General features: G+C 37.4%; 2 protein-coding genes across 4 annotated transcripts; one reads left to right on the top strand and one right to left on the bottom strand.

Moving 5' to 3' along the window:
- Positions 1 to 5,287: 5,287 nt before the first annotated feature.
- Positions 5,288 to 12,914, top strand: LOC107675275 (PHD and RING finger domain-containing protein 1-like; the record flags this gene model as incomplete). The annotated part of the gene is made up of 5 exons (XM_016469568.1): positions 5,288 to 8,264; positions 9,605 to 9,675; positions 10,570 to 10,695; positions 10,790 to 10,918; positions 11,366 to 12,914. Coding segments are annotated over 5 exons (3,462 nt in total), but the record flags the coding sequence as incomplete, so codon positions are not given.
- A 660-nt stretch (positions 12,915 to 13,574) lies between these two features.
- LOC107675276 (interferon regulatory factor 3-like) lies at positions 13,575 to 19,928 on the bottom strand. 3 transcript variants are annotated; one of them, XM_016469569.1, is made up of 9 exons: positions 19,889 to 19,928; positions 19,229 to 19,388; positions 18,802 to 18,970; positions 18,636 to 18,727; positions 18,464 to 18,515; positions 16,414 to 16,548; positions 15,330 to 15,719; positions 13,859 to 13,974; positions 13,575 to 13,774 (listed from the first exon to the last, which is right to left on the bottom strand). In XM_016469569.1, exons 1-9 carry the CDS (start codon positions 19,903 to 19,905, stop codon positions 13,628 to 13,630), a joined length of 1,278 nt encoding a protein of 425 aa, XP_016325055.1. In that variant the 5' UTR covers positions 19,906 to 19,928; the 3' UTR covers positions 13,575 to 13,627. The 3 variants fall into 3 exon arrangements, with proteins under 3 accessions (XP_016325055.1, XP_016325056.1, XP_016325057.1); XM_016469570.1 differs by having other exon boundaries at positions 18,464 to 18,512; XM_016469571.1 differs by lacking the exons at positions 18,464 to 18,515; positions 18,636 to 18,727.
- Between the last annotated feature and the right edge of the window lie 4,272 nt (positions 19,929 to 24,200).

Here is a 24,200-nt window from a genome sequence, read left to right as displayed (position 1 = left end):
CACGAATTGACGCAAGACGCTGACTTGAAGCGTCTTGAAGTGATCTGCGCAAATCGAACACAAATTTATGCACTCTGCAGATGGCCCATGCTCCTTCAATTAATTATCCATTAACGGTTTAAATAAGTTCATTAAGAAAACTGAAGGGGCACAAATTCTTTCTGAGGGGGCAATGCCCCCTTTTGCATCCCCCCCAGCGCCGTTACAGGGTGGACATATCTTATTGTTTATGCTTCGAATAATGGCCCATAATTATCTAAAAAAAATGTGTGGGAGCTCAGCTAATATGTTTCTATAGTACTTGAGTGTCTACTATTTATGACATGACATAAAGAGAATGGGAAATTAAAACCAAAATATTTGAGTATTGTGAGGGTTGAAAGGCACTCTAAAAAAAAATAAATATATATATATATACACTGTATATATGGGTCAAAGACGAGACTTTTACATTTACAAATGTCATTTTAAATACATTAAAAAACATCTTAAATGCAAGTAAATTGTCTACTTTCATATTTCAAATAACTTTTGAGACAATAAAATGTCAAAATATGGGGGAAATATTGTTCCAAAGTGTCAAATTGTCATTCAGTGTAATCGTCCGGACTTTGATTTTACCGTTACATCTTTAAATAAACATAAAATGCCAAGTTAAAAAATATATTTGTTGTCTTGGCATTTTCAAGTAAGTGTTGGCTGTGTTATATTAAAAGAGCTATGTCTTATTGTTTTTTAAAAGTATTTAAATAACCAGGAGACTTTTGTCCCGAAAATGCAGTTTAACTGAGATCATTCAGTGTAACAAGAATAAGAAGTTATTCTGAAATCAAATAAAAAACAGTCATTCGACAGTCTGTGACATCATCAAATGGCTCCTGAAAGACCGTGTGGTGCTGCAGAAAAGTGAGATTATTGCTCTTAAAAATACTTGATAATTTCATCTTTTCATGGTGTGGTAAGGTAGGTGACAAAAACACATGTCATTCAGTGAAATGCCAGAAAACACTTTTATTGTTAGATTTTTTTTAAATAAGTAGATGTTGTGAATAATTGTGATTTTCTTTACTGGTCAAGTTCACTGTTTGAAATAGGTGGCCAGTTGATAGCCTACAATATTAGCTGAAGTAGAAGTTTCATCATTCAGGGTAATGGTTTTGTCATTCAGTGTAATGCAAATTCTCTGTTACACCACAGTGTCATCCATTACACTGAATGACAGTATCACCGTATAAATAAAAATTTTAGCATCTTATTGATATTACAGATAAATGAGGAATGATTAGCACTGACAAATATGTGTTAAACTTCATAATTATTAATATTTGAATGCATTTTGGTATTGTTTAATTTGTGTTATTGATTAATTATAGACACCCATGAACAGAGGGAGACGCTAGGCACTGTAGAAAGCTAATAAAGTAAGTGTGAACCCAGTAGCTTAGGTGGCACTCTTAAAGCCTGTTCACACCAAGAACAATAACTATAACAGTAACTATGTTAGCCGCCCTCCACACCAATGAACGATAGCACTGTTCGTTCTAAGCATGTGGTGCAGGTTCGTTGTCTACCATTTTAAATGTTGGGGCTCTTTAAAGTTGAATGGATTCTGATTGGCTGTCAGTGCTTTTATCATTCATCAGCTGGAATAAAAAAATCCAACAATATAAAAGAGATTCCAACAATATTGTTTCTCATAGCAGGAGAGCATCAGTAAAATGCTTATTATATTTCAACATTTGCTTCTGCAGTCATTTACTCAGGAATATTATTAAAACTAATTTAATGACACATTGATACTAAAAACATTTCAGTTATGGGAACAATGGCAATATTATCTCTCTTTTTGGCAAATCGTCATTCAGCGTAACCGATATATTTATGTAAAAATGAAACGATATACTTATTCTGACCTGTACATATTAAAATACAAAAAAATATGTGAGCATACTAAATTTTATTATATTTTAAATGACTTTCACTTCCTTACAAAAACTTTTTGCTGGCAAATGGAAAAACCTAGTGGTTTGAAGGACATTAGCAAAGTATAAAGATTAAAAAATTTAAGTTGATTGATATTTGAGGGCTGCACTGTGATGCTTAAATAGAGTCTTTTAATATGTCATCAAATTATTGATGTTTTAAATATGCCTAACAAGATTTTTTGGTATATAAATATTGTTACACTGAATGACATTTTATACATATATGTATTTATACATATATTACATACATATACATACACTTGGATTACAGAATCAAGAAAAGTTATTTGTACTAATTATATCAAGTTCAAATTATTTTTAATTTTCAAATTATTTCCATTTGTTTGTTTGCATAGCAATTGCTATGCATGTGTTATTTACATGTTAGTTATCTTTAAATAGCGTGATATCATCTTTATATTTGCTATCGACTTTCTAAAATATTGGCATTGGCCATCATAAAATCCATATTGGTTAAGCTCTGAATAACAGTTATATATGACGCTGTTAGGTGGAGGTTAATTGACATTTTGTTATTTTACACAATGAATCTCAAACTTTGATTTAAGTATTCCCTAGTGCTGTCAAACGATTATTCACATCCAGAATAAAAGTTTTTGTTTACATGATATACAGTGCCTTGCAAAAGTATTCACACCCCTTCATTTTTTTTTTTTTTTTTTTATGTTGCAGCCTTCTGCTAAACTGCTTTAAATTACTTTTTTCACCACATCAATTTACACTCCATACACCATAATGACAAAGCAAAAAAAACTGATTTGTGACAACTTTGCAAATTTATTAAAAATAAAATGCTTAAATAAGTACATTGCATAAATATTCATACCCTTAAAGGTTTAGTTCACCCCAAAATGAAAATTCTGTCATTAATTACTCACCCTCATGTCGTTCCAAACCCGCAAGACCTTCGTTCATCTTCGGAACACAAATTAAGATATTTTTGATGGAATCTGAGAGCTCTCAGACCCTCCCATAGACAGCAACGCAACTGAAATGTTCCCAGACAGAAACGTAATAAGAACATCGGTAAAACAGTCCATGTGACATCAGTGGCTCAACTTCAGTTTTGCGAAGCTACGAGAATACATTTTGAGCACAAAGAAAACAAAAATAACATAATTTATTTAACAATTCTTCTCCCCCGAGTTACCTCTTCCGCCATTTTGGAGAGTACCCAAGAGCGTAATCGACGTAATCATTGTTTACGTTCAGGGGAGAAAGCGCGCATGAACGTAATCTGCGTAATAAGCCTTGTTTATGCTTAGGGGAAAGCATGCGTATGCGTTGTGATACTCTCTAAAATGGTGGAAGACGTAACTCGGAGGAGAAGAATTGTTGAAAACATTTTTATTTTTGTTTTATTTGCGCTCAAAATGTATTCCCGTAGCTTCGCAAAACTGAAGTTTGATGTATTTTTTACTTTTTATTTTTGTTTTCTTTGCACACAAAAAGTATTTTCGTGGCTTCGCAAAACTGAAGTTGAGCCACTGATGTCACATGGACTGTTTTGCCGATGTCCTTACTACGTTTCTGTCTGGACCATTTCAGTTGCGTTGCTGTCTATATGCAGGGTCTGAGAGCGCTCACATTTCTTCAAAAATATCTTAATTTGTGTTCCGAAGATGAACGAAGGTCTTACGGGTTTGGAACGACATGAGGGTGCAATTAATGACAGAATTTTCATTTTGGGGTGAACTAACCCTTTAACTCAGTACTTAGTTGAAGCACCTTTACAGCCTCAAGTTTTTTGGGGGGTACGATGCAACAAGCTTTGCTCATCAGCATTTGGCAATTATCTGTCATTCACAATTCCAAGTGGGTTTTCATGTGTCTTCACTGAGGAGAGGATTGAGTTTGGCCGCACTGCCATAAATCCCAGATCGGTGGATTGTTGCAGTGATGTTTGTTTTTCTGTAAGTTTCTCTCATCTGCATATATGATCATGGAGCTCAACTAGAGTGACCATCAGCTTCTTGGTCAATAGTATAACCAAGGCCCTTCTCCATCAATTGCTCAGTTTGGCTGGGCGACCAGCTCTAGGAAGAGCCCTAGTTGTTCTAAGCTTCTTCCATTATGGATAATGGAGGCTACATGCTTCTGTGAACCTTCAATGCAGCAGATTTTTTTCTGAACTCTTCCCCAGATCTGTGCCTTGACACAAGCCTGTTTCTGAGCTCTACAGGCAGTTTTTTTTTTTACCTCAGGGCTTGGTTGTTGCTCTGATATGCATTTTCAGCTGTCAGACCTTTTCTGAGAGGTGTGTGCCTTTCCAAATCATACTCATTCAAATTAATTTGCCACAGTTTAACTCCACTCGAAGTGTAGTAACATCTACAAGCGATATGAATGCTCCTGAGCTAAATTTCAAGTGTCTCAGAAATTATGCAATGGAACCATTTCAGTTTTTTATTTCTAATAAATTTGCAAAATTGCTACAAACCTGTTTTGTGCTTTGTCAACACAAAACAGACCTTTGAGTATGGAGTGTAGACTGATGTGGGAAAAAAAGTAATTTAAAGCAGTTTAACATAAGGCTGCAACATAAAACGTGAAAAAAATGAAGGGGTATGAATACTTTCGCAAGGCACTGTATGTTTGTGTACTGTGTATATTTATTATGAATTTGAGTTGAATTACTGAAATAAATGAACTTTTCCACGGCATTCTAATTTATTGAGATGCACCTGTATATATAAATACACATGCATGTATATAATTCAGAAAAATGTTATTTTTATATTAAATAGATTTATTTATAATATAAATGATATGAATATAAATATAGACATGTAAATATTTTCAAAATATATACTGTATGTGTGTGTATTTATATTTACATAATAGGTATACACAGTACACACATATATTATGCAAACAAAAACTTATTTTGGATGTGATTAATCGCGATTAATCGTTTGACATATTTATTTGCTTGTAATGAGTGTCAATCTATTTATCCCAAAACAAATCAATCTATTTATGAATCTATCAAGTCAATCTATTTATCCCAAAGCAAATAAACCTGGAAAGAGTATTGAACAAACATATAAATCCAAGACTAACAACTCTATAACCATAGAGTATATAACAGTCATGCACAATGTTCTCCATGTTTCACATTTGATCTATAATGGATGCAGCATTAGTATTTTTTTTTATATTTGCAGTCACACACATAAGCCAAACCTTTGTGTTCTTTCTAAATGTGTCTGTTTTGATGGTTTTAGCAATAGTAACTTGATGTTGCATGTTTGTCATCCTTTCAAAAATAAAATGTTTCTTTGTTCCTTTCAGTGTCTCTGTCCGTGCCAAAAAACACTACCCCTAGAGGTTCAAGCTCAGGGGAAACAGGAGACACTCCAATTTCAGAAGAAAGTCTCATTCAACCCTCTGGAGGGGCTGGTCCTTCTTTCAGCCCATTGAGGAGGTCCCCACCAGCACACAGTTCTCCTGGGTCCTCTTCCACACCACAGAATCCCACCTCTCCACCCATACACTCCCCTCATCTTCCTCACTCTCACCCTTCTCCCTTGGGACATCCCCCATTGCATCCGGGAACTCCTCATAGGCCTGTCACCCTAAACCCACCTAGACCTGGGAATAGCCACTTGAGCACCAATGGGATTAGAAGTCAACCCCTCTCAAGTATGCCAAATGGCCCTTCTAACTCTCCCCATCAAGACAAGGATGGTCCTTTCCGACAGCCACCTGTCAAAAAGCCCCCTCCTAAGCCTGTATGGGTGGATGTTTCTGTATTGCCAAGAATACCAAAAATTAAAAGGGACAGTACCTCCAGTGCAAATAGTAACAGTGGCAGCAGTAGCAGTACTTTGCCTGGGTCTTCAGCGAACAGCTTAGCAGGCAATACAGGAAGGGAACGTACCGTTGACCAACAAGGTACAGGTGCGAGTCAGCAAAACAGGACGGTGGATGCTCAGAGGCAAAGAGCAGACAAAACTGGTGCTTCATCATCATTTTCTAGCTCTTTCACCTCTACTACATCATCTTTTAGTGCCTCTTCAAACTCACGCCCCTCCTCTTCTTCTGTCAGTTTCCGTATAAACACTAGCGGAAACCCCTGGCAAGCTCGGCGACTTCCTGCATCAGGAGGGACTCTGCCTGGAGGTCATGATGAATCAATAAAGAGGAATAATAAAAGTAAACAGATGCTGTTGTCTTTAAGAGCAAAAGCCAAAGAGGAGAAGAGTGAGGTCTATGATCCCTTTAACCCTACAGGGTCTGATTCCTCTGATAATGAACCAGAAAATGAGGGTCCTGATGTTGGCGTCCAAAATACTGGACCTCGGGTGCCAATTGGAGCCTGTCATCCAATCAAATCTGAGCCTCTGGATGTACACTCTGATACAGAGAGAGGCTTGGAAATGTGTGAAGAAGTTAAAATGGAGCCAGAATCTTTGTGGGACAGACCGTGCAAAGAATCTCGACATCATTCAGACACAATGCATAGTCCATCTCCCTCAGGAGGTCCTGCTTTGGATTCAACTAGATGCGAAGCAGGCATGGATACTGGAAGTGGTGGAACTCCAGGAAGCCCTTTTCAGAAAACTGAAGAGCACTCCAGTTCAAGCTCGTCATGCAGTGAAAAAAATGTTGAGGTGAAGTCTGAACCTGAGACTGGACCTCCACCCATAAGGCCCCAATCAAAGTCACTAGAAGAGTCTCTAGCCAATCTACAACAAGCTTATAAAGGAAATGGGGTGTGTAAAGAGCTGCCTTCAGTCAGTGGTGCTTTTAATTCTTCTAAAACCACTAAGGACAAGGAGGAAAGACCTCAGAAGTCCCAGTCCAAGGATAGGAAGCGGCCACCATCAAACTCTCAAAGCTTTTCATCTAAAGACTCCCATAAAAAGAAACACTCAAAGTTAAAAGAAAAGAGGAGGTCACGCTCAAAGTCAAGGGATCGGCGGAGATCCCGTTCGAAAGAGAGGCAGCATTTCCACTCAAGATCGAAAGAGAGGCAACGTCCGCGATCAAGAGACCGGAGGTGTTCCTCGAGTTCCAGCAGTAGAGAAAGGAAGACGAGTGGGAGAAGAGCGAGTCATGAGAGGAATGACAGCCGAGGGAGAGAAAGACATAGGAAGCGGTCTAAAGAAAGAAGGCACTCCCGATCTCATTCATTTTCTAGATCAAGATCCAAAGAAAGGAGGAGAACATCAAAGGATCAGGGTGAGACTAGGCTAAAGATGCAGAAGTCAAGATCAACATCTAGGGAGCGTAAATGGCGGGAGGATCGATCCGAGATCTCTCGGCGTACAGAAAGGAGCTCCCATAAGTCTACAGAGCCCATGTCCACTGAATTACATGAGCCTGATCTTAGTGCAAACAAGATTACAACGCCTGTGAAGACAGAGAGAGATGCGAGACCACATGAGTGTGAGACAACTGTTGCATTACCATCAGTTAAAGTTGAGATCACGGCTCATGGACTTGGGTCATCAAGACATAATGACCCAATCAGAACACTTCAAGAAAGCAAGGATGATGTTTCACTTGAGCTGCTTAAGCCTAATGAAATTAAACAGGAGGAACCTTGGCCCACTGGTTCTGTCAAGGAGTTGAAAGACATCAAAAAGGAGGACGAAGTCTGTCTCAACTTGTGTGGAGAATTAGATGGTGTTAAAGAGATGGAGAAAGAAGAGGTGGCATCTTTAGACATCTTCAGCACGGAATCACCAAATGTTAATGAAATTAAAGCAGGCAGTGCTGATTTAGAGAAGAGCCATGCTAGCTTACAGGATGAGATGAAAGGACAAGAAATGGTTGTTGAGCCAAAAACGATAAAAATTGAAAAAATATGGCTTGATGAAGATGATTCACCAAGCTGCAGTGACAACCCTCTTGTCATCAATTTGGATATGGCTGACATAGATGCAGTGAACTGTAAAAAGGAACCCACTGAGTCTTATCATTCGCCACTTTTGGAGGAGGACATGGAGATGTCACCTCTTCAGCCGCCAGACCTGCCAATAAAACAAGAACCTGTTGTTTCCTCCGATGAAGATATCAGTGTTGATTACTTGATTGATAATTTAGACTTCATTAAGAAGGAAATGAGTGAGAGCTCTGTGGCCGACTCAACAGAAGCTGCCGATCCAAAGTCTGCCATGCCAGAGGCTCCAGCAGAGAATAAACAAACTACCGAAACAGTTACACCTGGTGCAAAATCTAAATCGCAGGGAAAACGAGTTACCTGGAATTTGCAGGAACCAGCGGAACCCCAGTCTGAGAAATTAAGCAGTGAGTAAACATTTTTTCGCTGCAACGTCTTGACTTGACCCATTTAGTTTTGCTCCCTATTCACACCAAGTCTGAATTTTAGATGGTTTCAATAGTTGCATTACAGTTGTTCATTACAGACCAGGGGTGTCCAATCCTGCTCCTAGAGGACCCATGTCCTGCACAGTTCAGCTCCAACCAGATCCACACTTGCCTAGAAGTTTTTTGTGTATCTGAGGAACTTGATCAGCTGGTTCAGATGAGTTAAATTAGGGTTGTAGGACAGTGGCCCTCCAGGAACAGGATAGGACACCCTTAGTTAAGCTCCAGCTTAACCCAACACACTTGTCTGGGAAGTTTAGTCTCCGGACAAATTCAGCCTTCGAAATGAGACCCAGCATTTGATGTTTAATGCTGGTTCAGGTGTGTTTAATTAAGGTTGGACCTGAACTCTGAAAGTCAGTGGCCCTTCAGGATTGGACACCCCTGGTCTGTAACAAACTCTGCAACTATTGAGATAATGACTAAGGGTGTGTTCATACTTGTAGTTCGGTTCGTTTGGTTCATTTGGTCCGGACCAAAAAGGAAAATGATACATTTGGTCCTGGTCCGCTTAGTGTTCACATTGGCATTTTTGACAGCGAACCTAAAGGCATAGTGATACGTTCACAACCTGATTGGTCGGCTTGAATGACGTATATATCCTGACGGAACTCACCGAACACCCCAAACAAAAGGTGCGTTAGACTTAAAGCGGCGCTGCGGGTGTATGATATCAAAACACCCATTAACCGATCGGTCCACTCAGCGCTGCTTTAATTCGAACACACCTAATGTCGTCTGCTGAACTAAGTGCGCTCATTCTTGCGTGTACATATAATTTTATTTTCACCATCTGCAAGCTCACGAGCTCATAAAAGGCACTTTACCTCATCGTTGCTCCACGTTTGCCCTCTGCTCATTTTGTTTTGGTTACACCATCGTCAAATCATGTCGCATAGCGTCGCATCTTGTTTTTGGTTCGTTTAGAAGTATTTGGTTCGTGTTGCGTTCATATTTAATTCAAATCGCACCCGAGTTCGTTTGGAAGCGGACCGAGACCCATCTTTTAGTGGTCTCGGTCCGCTTGTTTGGTGCGCACCAGGGTTCAGTGGCAGCGTTCACACTTACTCAAATGAACCGCACTAACAGAGCAATCGCACCAGGGTTCGTTTTAATCGAACCAAACATGACAAGTGTGAACACACCCTAAATGACTTCAGTCACAGCAGATTTAGTGTGAAGCATTCAGGTAACATAAAACTAAAATGTTTTTGAAAACTAGTTAAAATATTCTGAATGTTTTCCCATGCCTCTTTTAGAACTTGCACTCTTCAAATTAAAACTCAAGCAAGAAGGGTCACGAAGGTCTGCTACAACCCCACAGAATCAGGTACAGTGTCTTAAAAAGATAGATTCCCCCCACACCACCATTTAACATAGTCAATTTTCTTAACTTCGATTTTTTTCTAGCTTGAGGTTCACTCTTGCATGACTTCTTTGGAAGACAACAGATATTTTGAAGACTGTTAATGTGCAATGTAAACCACATTGACTTTGATTGTGTTTTTAAAAAAGGAGATAACGAAAATGATCATTACCAGTGTCCATCACGTATGCGGATTGATATCTAAAAGTTTTTAGATAAGTTTTAGAATTTTAATAACACAAAAATTAATACGAGACTGTCATTTGAAATTTCTCCACTCTTAATAGAAACGATTTTGGATACCAGTGCATATCATAATTATTGCCCGTCATATGTAGTTGCTTTGAGCAACCAGAGGGTGTCATTGTGTCACTATTTGCATTCATAATTTGCAGCTTGCTCTCTGGAGGAGGTGAAAATAATGCTGATGCAATTTCTATTGTACCCATGTGATCGAAACTGAAAGCAGCCATATAAGGCTTCACTTCAGAAGAAATGAAAGTTAACATCACTCTTGGAAATTGCATCCTCCTCTGGAGTGTCCCAGACAAAAACAAGTTTACCATGATTTATGAGGGTTATGTTTATTTTCAGCAGTTGACGCTGATTGTTTCTGTGATGTTTTGCAATCATCAGCTACATAATATAATTAATTAAAATAAAGATAAAAAATCATTCAGATGCAACAAATCTGTGCTTGATAAATTACTTCACATTCCCGTCAGGGAAATCCCAGAGCACAGGAAGTTGAGACACCTCACAAATCTTTTGAACATTTTATGGGAATTTTCATTATCTCAGACAGTTTGGAGTGCTGTTATGGGTACTTCAGTACTACCATATTATTTCATATTAAAGGATAAAGCTTCCTCTCAGGCTGAACCAAAATGCATGGCATCGGTCTCCAGCCTGCCTCCCCAAGATGAATCCATCAAACCAAAATCCCACAAAGAAGTTTTACACGACCCCAATCAGACAGAGAAGGTGACTAGGGCACAATTACGTCATATCACTATCTCATTTTTCATTGCATTGACTTGATGTCATGAATTTGTAAACATTGTTTGTCTTTCTGTAGTACATGATGAAACTTCATATGCAAGAGCGAGCAATAGAGGAGGTCAAACTGGCCATAAAACCCTTCTACCAGAAAAGAGACATCACGAAGGAAGAGTACAAAGAGATTTTGCGCAAAGCCGTTCAGAAGGTAATTGCGTGACCATCTTTTGTGGTTGTTTTTCTATATCCACTTCCTTGTATGGCGTGTTATGACCGAAGTAAACACCTGTGACGAGCACATTTGCATATGCAAATACTATTTTGTTTCCCTCCACTCCAATGGCCCATTTCTTAAAGTCCCCCTGTAGTGAAAATAAATTTTTTTATGTTGTTTAAGGCGGGACTAATTTGCATATTCATAGATCCGCGTATAGTAAATGAGGCAAGGTGTAGAGCTGCATTCAAGCTATTTTGAGCTTGAATGAGAATTATTTTCACAAGAAAAAACATTTAAATATGTCATTTTGATGATCAAAGATAGGTTTTAAGGGATTAAATATTTGACTACAGGGGGACTTTAAGTGAATTATGAAATCATTATCATGTTGTCATGTGAAAATGACCCCATTCATATCATCTTTGTCTCATTCCCAAGGTGTGTCATAGCAAGAGCGGGGAGATTAACCCGGTGAAAGTAGCCAACCTGGTCAAAGCCTATGTGGATAAGTATAAACATGCAAGAAAACACAAGAAAGAGGAAACTGGGCAAATCCAACAGGCAGACGTCCCGAAAGACTCCCAAACTCCAATGTGAGCCCGAGGGTAACGGCTACATGCTTTTCAGACGGTATCTTATATATAATGGTGATCAACAGTAGATTTGGATGTTTTTTTTTTAATCTGTGCATTTCTATAATGACATGGGAAACTCTTAAGGGCTGAACATCTTTTCATCAGTTATCAAATTAATCTTTTTGAATGTTTGTATGTTTTCTTTTGAATATAAAGATCATCTGGAAGTGTCCAGATACAGAATGGGTTGAAAATCTTTACGTTTGCCACTGTTCAAAACGGCACCCTCTTCAAGAGGGTGTTGAATACTATGCTATTTTAAGCTGATGATCCAACAGGAAGCTTAAGTTGTCAGAAAGGCTCTTGCATTGTCAGACACACGTTTGTGTGTATGTATACGTCATATATACACACACAATACTCTTGAACCTGTCGTTCCACCATGAATAATTGACACTGGAGAGCATAGTAATTGTTTTGTGGTTAATGAGAATATAAGCATTATGTTGAGGAACAAGGTGCAGAAGATCCTCTGGGATGTTCTGTGATCTCTCAGAAAACTACAAATATCTTTCTGATATCCAGTCATTATGAGACTCAATTTGGTTCTTTAAAATCGTTTTGTGAACTAATATAGGTAAAACAGGAAAACTTGCAGTAGACCTCACCCTCATTGAAATGCTTTTGTTGTAAATAGAGAAATAATAAGGTTCTCTCATGACACACGTGAACGGCTGTAATTGATCTGTTCTGTTCGTTGAAATGTGACCGTTTTCATTTTAAAAGCTGCCGGCTGAATGTTTGCCAGTTGTTTTTCCTGATTACTGTTGTTTTCTTTTTTCTGTTTGTGGACGACATGCTTACAAACGACATTCAGCCTATAAAATAATGAACCATTTCTTTATGCACTTCTAAAGTTTCAATGAAAAGTATTAATTAGAAAAGTTGATAGCTAAAAGTGTATTTCATAAGGGTTTTTTTCTGAACCCCTTTCACTAATTATGTCATTTTAATAGCTTGAGAAATGTTTGTAAGATTTCTGAATTGATCATGTAACTTGAGTTGCATCTCACGGTGAGGCGTGCAGAACGTTTGGCCTGTTTTCCTGTGGCAAATCGCATCGAGCTGATTCATTTCCAGACTTGAGAGAGATTATTCTGATCTCTTAACCTGAGTGAGCTTTATCATATGAATCCAAGCAGTCACAGAATACATAATTCGTGATGTGAGTTGAGGCATCCATATTGCTGTCTTTGTAAATAATTTTATTAAACCCTTTATTTAATAAAAATTTAAATGAAAATCCTTTGGCATGTTTCCTAAGGGGGTATGTTTGTGTTACGGTCCAAAAATGGGTGAATATTGAATGATTAACGTACAATAAATAATATATTCTGGAAATAATGTTTAGTTAGCAGGAATTTTGAAAATGTTTATTAATGAAATGTGCTGTATAATTGTATTTTATTCGCCGTCTTGAGATTTAAATACACAAGTGTGTCTGTGTGTGTGTATTTAAAAGTATTACATTGTATATTAATAACAAAATATTTCATTTTGTATATGTTTATTAGGTTTTATATGCATAACATTTTTATACATAGTCCATCTTTAGGTATTGGCATCAGCATCATTTAATAAAACAACACCCATAACAAGCAAACAGTAGTTTTTAAATAATAGTACATTTAATGATACCAAACTTTCTAGATATCACATTCATAAAGCGACAGACGAGAAGTGATACAAGTGCAGCCCTTTCGGCGAAAGGTGAAAAATTCTTCACTAGAAGACAGGATATTAAAATGAGACTCTAGCTCTCATTAGAAAATAAAAAGACAATGTGTTGGGTAATTTGAACAATACGGTTTCATTGAGATAGCTATTAAACGGTAGAGCGACCAGCAATGAATTCAGAGCAATTACAAGACCTTTGAATGCCCCACGGAAATCACCTCGGGAAAGTTCTGTCAGTTTGCATTGTGCTGAAGTATAACAGTGACAAAATTTAATTCTCTCTCTCTCTCTCTCTCTATATATATATATATATATATATATGTATGTATATGTCTGTGTGTGTGGAAAGGAATGTTAGCTGGCTGATTTCATGGTGAAAACAACTGCTTTAGGCCACTGAAGGCAGACCCAAAGAATTTATAAGGTCAAAAAGGCTGTTGTGGGAGATCTGCAAGCTAATGTTTTCATTGCGAAGAGAGGACGCTCCCTCCATTTGAGCTCTCTCATGAAATTCACGGCAAATCAGAGGTACAACCTGTGGAGATGGAAAAGATACGTTATAATGAAGCGCAAACAAAACGACTCAAAATGTGTTGCTGTTTTTGTTTGCGATATTTACTTTGACAGTGATCAGTTTCCTCTCCAGTGGTCTTCCATCCGGAAGCTTCTCTCCGAAGCACAGGTAGATGGTGTAATCTGGAGAACCCCGTCTGTTCTCTTTAAAATCCATCAGATCTGGAAAAAAAAATTGATATCTGAGTCAGAATGGAAACACGCATCAAATTACAGCTACGGTTGTTCTGGGCTATTTTTAACTGAACGTCAGGACAGCATTTATAACATGCTTTCCGTTACAACAGAAAAGTTTGTAAAAACAAAGGAAAAACACTTGCACTTACAATGGAACTCAATGAGTAAAGTCTACATGAGGCTTTAAAAGCATGAATTTGAAGTTTGTTAAGCATTTGGTAAACAATTCTGTCACATTTTCCGTAAATTAAAGAAATGCATGGAAAGAAATTAATTCCCACCCCCACACAATAACTATGGTAACAGAGTTGAAGGCTAAGCAGTCAATCCTGCAATTTGTGAAAAGGCTGAAAAATTGGAATGGGATATATATGTGTGTGTGTGTGTGTGTGTGTATTTTTTTAACTTGTCTTCCCGCCATGCTTAAGTGGAACAATCATGGTAACAGGGTTGCAAGTGCAAGTTTTTTTTTTCTTTCAATTTTCAGTGAAAGGAGTTATAATTATTTTACATTTATATATTATATTATACATTTATTTTATGTAAGGATTAAGTTTAATAATTTTTAATGGCTGTCTTGAGTAACAGGGTTGCATACAAGTTTTCACATATATTAATTTGTCACTCATTAGGTTTTAGCTAGTTTGGGACCAAAGTCTGGTTTTGTAGTTAGTGATAAACATGTTTTCAATAAATTAAAGAAAAATATTTATTTTTCACCAAAATATATAGGATAACAGGGTTGAAGGCTAAGTAGTCAATTCTGCAATCTGTGAAAAAGTTGGGAGAAAAACAAAAACGGAATGAAATTTTTTACTTGTCTTCTTGCCATGCTGTAGAAAGGGCCCAATGATGTCACTTCCTAAATGTCACAATTTTAGCAAATATTCTGTTTTTGTAATGAGGAACAATCATGGTAACGGTTGCAAATGCAAGTTTTTTAAATTAAAAAAAATTTTTTTTTTGACATTGTCAGTGAAAGGAAGTGTTTAACAGTTATTTTAAATGATTGTATTATACATTTTATAATATAAAATTAATTTCAAAATAATGCCAAATTGAGTAACAGGGTTGCATACAGTGCTTTCCCATAAATAAATCTGTCACTCAGAAGGTGTTAGCTAGTTTGGGACCAAATGCTTTTTTAGTTAGTGATTAATGTATTTTCCATAAATTAATTTACTATGGTAACAGGGTCGAAGGATGCTGAAATTTGTAAAAAAAAAATGGAAGAAAATAGAATGTTTTTTTTTTTTTTGTCTTTTTGCCATGGTGTAGAAAAGGACCCAATGATGTCACTTCCTGTATGTCAAAAATTATTCCTTTCTCATCATTCATACCTCTTATGTACTTATCAAAGCTGAGTAGAAGCTCTCTGGTGTTCTGATGCAGTTTTCTAGGCTCTGGGTTCTGGATCTCAGACGGGTCGCTGGTGCTGACGAAGACTTTACACTTATCCTGACGGAAGCCGTAGATGCCATATTGGTTTACCTCCAGCTGCAGGCCTCTCTGAATGCTGTCCAGTATGCGTTTAGTGAACTGGATCTGTTTTTGGTCGATCAGACCCTCAGTGGATGGGAAGCGGATTGGCTGTCCTCTCAGCTCAGATGGGTCGCACTGGTAGTGAAACTGAACGAGTGGTGAACACAGGCGAGTTTTCAAAACTTCTGTTCTTCTGTAGTTGATCGAGATCTCCAGGTCACAGAGAGCTGGAAGGTTCAATTGCTGCACTAGAAGTAACATTTTAGGACATAGATAGTTTTAAAAATCATTCAAAATTTGAAAGAAAGGCACAGTCCACGCTACAACTATAACGATAACGGCACAGAGGAACAATATCACTGGAATCTTTTTTCACAGCTTTTCCAGCTGATGAACAATAAAAACACTGACAGCCAATCAGAATCCATCCATCTAAAGAGCTTGAGCATTTAAAGAGGTATACAACAAAACTGCAGTGCATGCTTAATTTAAACAATGTTATTAGGTGTCGATGTGGACGCTAATACAGATATCGTTATAGTTATCGTTCTTGATGTGAGAATGATACAGCCTTTAGAAATGCCACATTACATATGCAATATTCTCGATACAGACAATGTCAGTGTTTCAAATACAACCAAGACCTTTGCATGGCTATTCGTAACTATTTTATGTTTTAGCGAATTTGTGGCAGTTTTATGAAATCCTGAAAAATGTTTTCGTACAATCTGCTTACGGCCTTCTGATTGTTATGTCAAAAGTATTCTTCGTTTTTTTATGCGTTTATATGCATATGCGTACGGTCAAATGTGTAGCCTTTCAAAGTATTGGAAGCTATTTGATAGCATGCGCGACGCACTCTAGAAAGCTAAGCTTCTTTGTCCAGTGTCTGTGCTATATTTTTTCCATAAGTTATGGCCGAAAAAACAACAACTTTGTTACCTGTAGTGTAGAGTTGCTGGTCTGGGAGAGCTGTGTTATTCTGAAAGGATTGAACATCTGAGTAGGGAGTCTCATAGTAGTTGCTTGAGGTGGTCGGAATGATTTGTTGGGAACAGGTTTCCCATGGTTGGGATTCTGTGAATAGAAATTATATTGTATATTGGTATATTGCAAATATGCCAAAACAAGAGCTAATCCATCTCTCTCTTCCTGCTGTTGAACAAAACTTGTTAATATAATGTTGTGTAATTTGAGTGGTGTTTGCATGTGCAGAGTGTCATGGCTAGTTGCCATGGTGTTGCTAAAGTTTTCTGATTGGTTTTTAGAGTGCTGCCATATGGGTACTTTGGTTTCTGTGTGGATTTGAAAGGTGTGGTCACGTTAAAAAAGGCACAAAAAAAAAAGGCACCATTCACAAAGAAATCACTTTCAAAGCAAGCAGCTTTTTGTTGGTCAACGAATTCGCGTGAACTTCAACACAAGCGATCGCACAGATTCCTATTGAAACAACTGGGTTTCCCCTGCAATTAAAAAAATAAATATTAGCACTATTACGATAAAGTGATATCATTTAAAAAATTATTCTAAATTTAAAAGAGTAGTAGAGGTGACACCACAACTATAACAATACTGTCACAGAGGAACGGTATTATTGGAATCACTTTCATGATTTTTTTTTCAGCTAATGACGCGTAGGAGCTTTTTTGAAAATTCATAGATTGTGTGGATTCATAACAAAATGACTGGATTTCAACCACGAAATGTTTTAATATTACTATAACGAATAGTATTGTAATAGTAATAGTATTGCGCGTCTTCAGCTTGTCCAAAATGCTGCGGCCAGACTTCTTTTAAAGTGTCGTAAACATGAACACATCACTCCAATTCTTAGATCTCTACACTGGTTGCCGGTTTGTCAGAGAATAGACTTTAAAATTCTCCTCTTTGTATATAAATCCCTACATAACCAAGCTCCTGTCTATCTATCTGACCTTCTTTACTTCTATACTCCGTCTAGAAGCCTACGATCCTGTGACCAGGCCTTGTTGGTGGTCCCTCACGTTAGGCTTAAGCGTAGAGGGGAGCGTGCATTTGCGGTGGCAGGGCCACGACTCTGGAATACCCTACCTTTAGAGATTAGAATGGCCCCTTCTTTGTCTGTTTTTAAGTCCTTGCTAAAAACTTATTTGTTTTCCTTAGTGTATTGACTACTGTGATATGGTCATTTTTAAACGTGCGGTTTTAAATTTTTGTCTGGTTTGTTCTCTGTGTATGTGGTAAAATTGTTGCTCTTCTGGAAAGCACTTTGGTCAGCCTGGTGGCTGTTGTATATGTGCTCTACAAATAAAATGAACTGGGTAACGAAGTAATTTTAAAAATCATTCTAAATTTAAAAGAATAGTAGGTGACACCACAACCATAATACCGTCCGTCACAGAGGAACGATATTATTGGAATCATTTTCACAACAATTTTGTTTTCAGCTGATGAAGCTTAGGAACTTTTTCACCTTTGCGCAAAATTCTTGATTGTGGGGATTGAATGATGCAGATATTTTAAATATTGATGATATAATAATACAGTTTTAAGAACTGTTCTAAATGTAAAAGAATAGTAAAAAATAAGTAGGAACATTTCCGCCCTCGCGCAAAATTCTCAATTCTGTGGATTCCTAATTGATTCGATTGTACGGATTCCAAAATGACTGGATTTCCCCCACAATTTTGTTTAAGTATTAATACTATAATGATGATAATAAAGATATAGTCTTAAAAATCGTTTTAAATGTAAAAGAATAGTAAAGGTGACGCCACAACTATAACAATATCGTCACAAAGGAATGATATTATTGGAATCACTTTAACAAACTTTTTTTTTTGTTTCAGCTGACGATGCGTAGGATAGTGCGGATTCTTAGTGAAATGACTGGATTTAACCTACGAAAATTCACAGGGCAACAGTAAATGTGACCACACCTTAAGATGTTGGTTGCAAAATCATGGTTTGTTTGAATCGCTAACCCTAAATATAGCCATCATAGTGATTCTACCTGCGTGTTGATGATTTAGATCCATTGTCTCCACCTGGCTGAGCAATTCCTGCTGCATTAGACATAATATATATTTAATATTTAAAAATATTTTATATTTTTAAAAAATTATAATTATTTTTACTATATACATATGATCATGTCAACAGCCAATCATAAATCTGGGCCTTACCTCCATTTCATCAGACATGTAATTAGCTGCACTGTAGAGATCAGTTATGAATGGAAGTTGAACTGGCTCTACACTCTGGATCTCTTGGTGATCTGAAGAACGAGATTAGCCAGGGCTTTATAATCAACTTTCCCATGACAAGTGCAGATTGAGCAGTTTAACTCACTTTGAGGACGGATTATGCGATAGACTTTGTGTTGGTCCTCCGGATCTTTGGAGTGATCCTCTAACATCTCGAAGTTTTTTAGACTATGAAGTGCACAACGGAAATTCGTCTTCCATTTCGCTTTGTCGTTATGGTGCTCGTTGATCTTCCCACTGACCACAGCCCATGCCTGTAAAACACCAAAATTGCAACAAAGTCCATGTATATTTCAAGTTAGTATAATTAAAATGCATTGATGCATCAGGTGTGAATGGCATGCAACATCAAACGTTAAGGTCAAAAGGGGCGGGGCTTCCACTCAATGGTTAGGCCCTCCTTTTGGGAATCCCGCCCTCTTTGAAGATCTCCTCCAGCTATATCCGGCATGAATCATTCATGCAGAAGTGAAACCATGCCAAAGATGATTGTGACGCAAGGATGAAGTTACCTTAAATATTTTAACATCGCCGTCCCCAAGGTCTCTTCGTGAGTTGTGTTTCCAGGGGATCCGAAATATGTCATTGCCTATCATGCACAATCCCTCATATTTCCCACTTTCCACCTGCTCTATGAGCCATGGGCCAAACTGAGGTTTGCCGATTGCACTTCTTGAGAAAAAACAAAACAATGGGTTTCAAATAGATCCATCACAGATAATGACGTCATCATATACTGTCATATGCACTAAAAACTTTTTTTCTTACATTTTACATTCATTATCATGTTGTTACAGTATAGAAGTTTTTTTAATAAATAATAATTAAAAAATCTATTTTAATATTGATGTAAGATTAAATTACCACCACATCTGCATCTCAAAACCTAGTCAGCTATGCATAGTTGTGCATCATAAGCAAGATAGGATTTCCGAATTAGCTCATAGTCAAAAACACAGAATTTTTTTTCCATTGTTGAACTATGTACACATGCAGCAAACGGACGTTTATGCTTTGTTTCTTTTTTACAGCGACCCGGCGCGTCGCGTTTTTAATGCGGCGCGTCAGGTTCAAGCTCTACTTCTTGCACTTCGTTCAGCGGCTTGTGTAAACGTGTCTTGGTTTTGAGACACAGCCTATATTTAATAATAATGATAATAATTTCATTTTACCCCTGCATCGCTGCCATGATTTCAGGTCCTGAAGCTGTTCCACTGCTTGGTAGTTTCCAGCGGTTTGGTGTTTCTCTTGCGTTTTATACACACTGAAGCGTCACAGACGCGTCACACAGAAGGAGGAGTGCTTTATCATGTTCAGTGAGTCCCGAAAGCAAGCGTCGTTTTCGAAAATAAAAGTGACGTTCCATTAATTCGTCTTCTTCATCCGGTTTAAAGTAAAGGCTGCTGATGGAAGACCTTTACAATTAGAGAATAGTCTATTGTCCTTAAAATACATTTCTTGAGCAAATCAGTATATCAGATGATTTCTGAAGGATCATGTGACACTGAAGACTGGAGTAGGCTAATGATGCTGAGAATTCAGCTTTACATCACAGAAATAAATTACATTGTAAAATATATGCAAATATAAATTTCAATTGTTGTAATATTTCATAATATTGCTGTGAAAATGTGCCCAGTTGAAAAAAGCCATGCTCTAGTCTACAGCATTAATAGCCTGCATTTTTGAAGAAGAAAGTTTTAAAAATTCGATCATGGAAAGTTAAGAACATGCTTATATAGCCATTTAACATTCAAAACAACATTTTTGTTACTGGTCCTGAATGTTACCTTGACTCAAGAGACTCAAAGGCCTTGTTTATTGTGATCGTAATAGCTTATCAAAAAGTATAGGGCCTACGTCAGCTGTTGTGTACATTGCACTATAAAGGTAAAGAGGAAAGTCCTTGAACTACATAGCCTACAGCATGTTGTATAATTACCGCAATAAAGGTGCGTTCACATTTACAGTTGTTTGGCGAAATCCAGTCATTCCGGGAGAAATGGGCGCGCAGATGTCGCTCATGTTCAAGGCGTTCACGCGTATTCATCGCGGTACACAACAGAAATCTGCTTGTTTTTAAGGTGACTTCTGTGTGAAATGTGCTTGATACATCACACTGTTTACAGTAGACAATGGAACTGTTTTTGCACGGTAAATTTTGCTGGAAAATTTCGCTAAATTGACCGCACCTTAACACTCAGATTACAATGGAATGACTTTTGTTACTACAATCCACCCTTCTGTGTAATCATGAGTTGTAAATCAGGCCACAGTGATTTACCTCAAGGCCTGCAGACAAATATGCTTTAAGCCTTAACTCATGTTAGTTTTACTCTGGTTATTATTTCTTCTTCTTCTTCCAAGTAGGCAGTGTTTTAAACCTAGTCAATTAAGACTGTACTGTTAAAAAAAAAATAACAACAGTAGGCCTAATTTCAATTAAATCGTTATGTTCACTCTGTTTGGGGCCAATTTCACAGCAAAACCAATGGGGCCCAAAACACTCCATTTGGACCCCACTGGCATTAATTGTATTAAGAAAAAGACATCCATCGTTTTTTGTGTTCTATCCTGAAGGTCATACAGATTTGGATGCATTTCATGATAATGAATACATTTTATTTTGGGGTGAACTATCCCTTTAAGTATATTTTTCATGCTGTTACACAGTCCTAGGAGACGGGCGTTAAATGTTAGTGATTGTAAATGCCTAGCAATAAATAAATTAAAGTGTAATCAAGTCTATACTCATTCGATAAACATCTAAATTCAAATTTCAGCTTTATTTGATTGAACAACACTATGATTAAATTGGAATCATAAGTGACAAAAGTCAACCATATGAGTGGGATTGTGGTTATGAGACCGCAGTTTCAGTGCTATAACATTTTTTAGCCTAGTTTCTGCACTCAATCTGTCCTTTTTTTCTCACGGCAGCTGTACGAGAGGAACCTGAGAGAACCGTGACAGTGCTGTTATAAATAAATGTTACACGTTCACTGCACTTTTCCCCTGAAGTTCGAGGTGCATGCGTCCGTTGTTTAGCAGTGGAAAAAGGAAATGAATCTGAGGGTAACTGGAGCACTTCTCTCTGCAAACTCCTCTGAAAGAGCTTTCCTCCGGCATGAGGTTGTTCCCCAATACCAAAGTCTCTTGACCCGATTCAGCTGACACTTGCCCTTGCCTAAAATCGAGCAATATCGTGTGTTTTCATTTCCCTTTTTTCGAGATTTCATGAAAAACAGAGAATGTTTTAGACACCTGTGGCTGCATGGAAATAAAAACCTAGGCCTATTCAGTTCACCATTTCTGGAATCACATCTGGACAAAACTACAGCCCAACTCGTGCACCACTATCCCAACACTACTCTACTATTCCTGTCAATGTACATTTTAACAGATAAAAATGTGTCCTATGATACCAGCGCTGCATAAAACTAATGTGGGATGTAGATATGTTTTTGTTGAATCGTTGAAGGTTTAATGGTTGCTTATCCATTACTGCCCTCTACTGGAGATTAAACCACTCTACACAATAACAACTAAACGTAGAAACATTTAATGAATGCTTCAAAACCTAGTTATTGTGTCAGTAAATTGAACAAAAATTTATAAACCACTCTACACAATAACAACTAAACGTAGAAACATTTAATGCATGCTTCAAAACCTAGTTATTGTGTCAGTAAATTGAACAAAAATTTTAATGAAAAAAGTTTTTGTCATCATATGAGCCATGCCGATCAAAATGTTAAGATGTTTTTTTTTCACCATCAGTCAACCGTGGAAATATTTGTTAAACGAACTTCAGTTTTGTTCTACTTTTCTGTCGACACTGACTGCTTACTAAACTATAGCCTACATTGCTACTGGCCAAAACTTGCATTTTGTTCACGTATCTTTGTTTTATTCTTTTGAGAGATCATCTAAATACTTTTGGATTGGAACAGATAGAAAATTGACAGTCTTGTGCTGCAGTTCTATGGATGTTTTGCCCGCCAGGTCTTCGAACCAGTCACGTGACTGAAAACTATCAATTGCCCTATACACTGGTCCCAGTATGTTTGATGGTTGTGTGAAACCAGCGAGAACACCACAATAGAAAGTGTCTTTTTACTGCCTTTCACTCAGCATAAATTTTTTTTCTATCAAATTCAAGACAATATACTGCAAGCTCAGAAAAAACTATTTCTTATTCTAATGCCGCTCAACAGAAAATCTATTGTCCTTGTTTTGTTTAATGGAACTGGTTCTGTATAAGAGGGCTATTGATTCCCAACCCTATATTCAATGCACTTTAAAAGAATCAAATTACATCACTATTAAGCAGATGCTCAAACATCCAGGCTATTGCACGGTTTAGAATCATGAATTGGCTGATTATACAGGGATCTTTCACCCAAATGAGTCTTTTCGTTACGTTGGACTTTCATTAGTTTCATATATGTCCTAACGCCAAATTCCCACAGTGCCTGCCAGGTGTGCGCACACACCCTGACACAAACACACAAACACATCACAAAGGAGAACAGAAGATGCTTTGTGTCACTCAACCGCGGAGGCTGTGGAGCGTCACCCTCCTGCCCTCTCATGGGCCAACCTACACAGTGCCCAACCACCTGGTCTCCACAACAACCCTTAAACATAAACAGCCCCTCCAATAACAATGGCTGAGCACAGAGGGAGGGGCGTGGCCACAGCAGGTTGACAATTCGTGTGGAAGAACATTAGAGTCAGCACAGGGAAAGTGAGAGAGAGAAAAGAGCGAGGAGGTATGGTGCAGAAACGGCCCGTATACCCATGACAGCTTCTCTCGTGTTATATAAATAGCCCATATGAAACCGTGAGAGAGTAAATGTTTTACCACTGTTACCACAGACTAACGACAGCAATGAAAAAGAAAAAAATGTTGAGTTTCTGACTAGCACTTCTCCTCAGCCTATACATTATACAGCAGTGAGTGGTATGACAAAAATCTTGTGTACACACACATATATACACACAAATAAAAAATGTAAACATAAAAATACACATAACTAATGACAAAAAATAAAAAAAAATAAAAAAACTATGCCTATTTTTTCTTAAGAATTTTGTTGATATAATGCTTAGTATACACATTTTTGATGTAAAACTGGGTGTAGCCATTTGTAACCTGAATGGCTCCCAGTGTCATCGTCTTCTAGTTATTTTTATCTGCGTAAACAGCTCATTATGTTTGATATTGCAAGGTGGTATTATCATATTATTTTCATAAACACTGGTTTGTAGCGCAAATAGTTTTACTATTTACTGCACTTTGTTATACTTGTAGTTATTAACCTATACTTACAGTATATATATAACAATGGATATTTTGTTAAATCCAGTGAATCGTTTACTTTAATAAACTTAATAAATAGACTTATAAATAAAAATAAAAAATATAAACCTATAACTTTGACTGGACGAGCCACATATGAAGTCAGTGTAAAACAGACA

This window comes from Sinocyclocheilus anshuiensis, unplaced genomic scaffold (genome assembly GCF_001515605.1).
Source record: "Sinocyclocheilus anshuiensis isolate Anshui unplaced genomic scaffold, SAMN03320099.WGS_v1.1 scaffold532, whole genome shotgun sequence".
Classification (NCBI taxonomy): Eukaryota; Metazoa; Chordata; class Actinopteri; order Cypriniformes; family Cyprinidae; genus Sinocyclocheilus; species Sinocyclocheilus anshuiensis.
The sequence above is the reverse complement of the archived record's forward strand: the minus strand, read 5'-3'. Positions and strand labels throughout refer to the sequence as shown.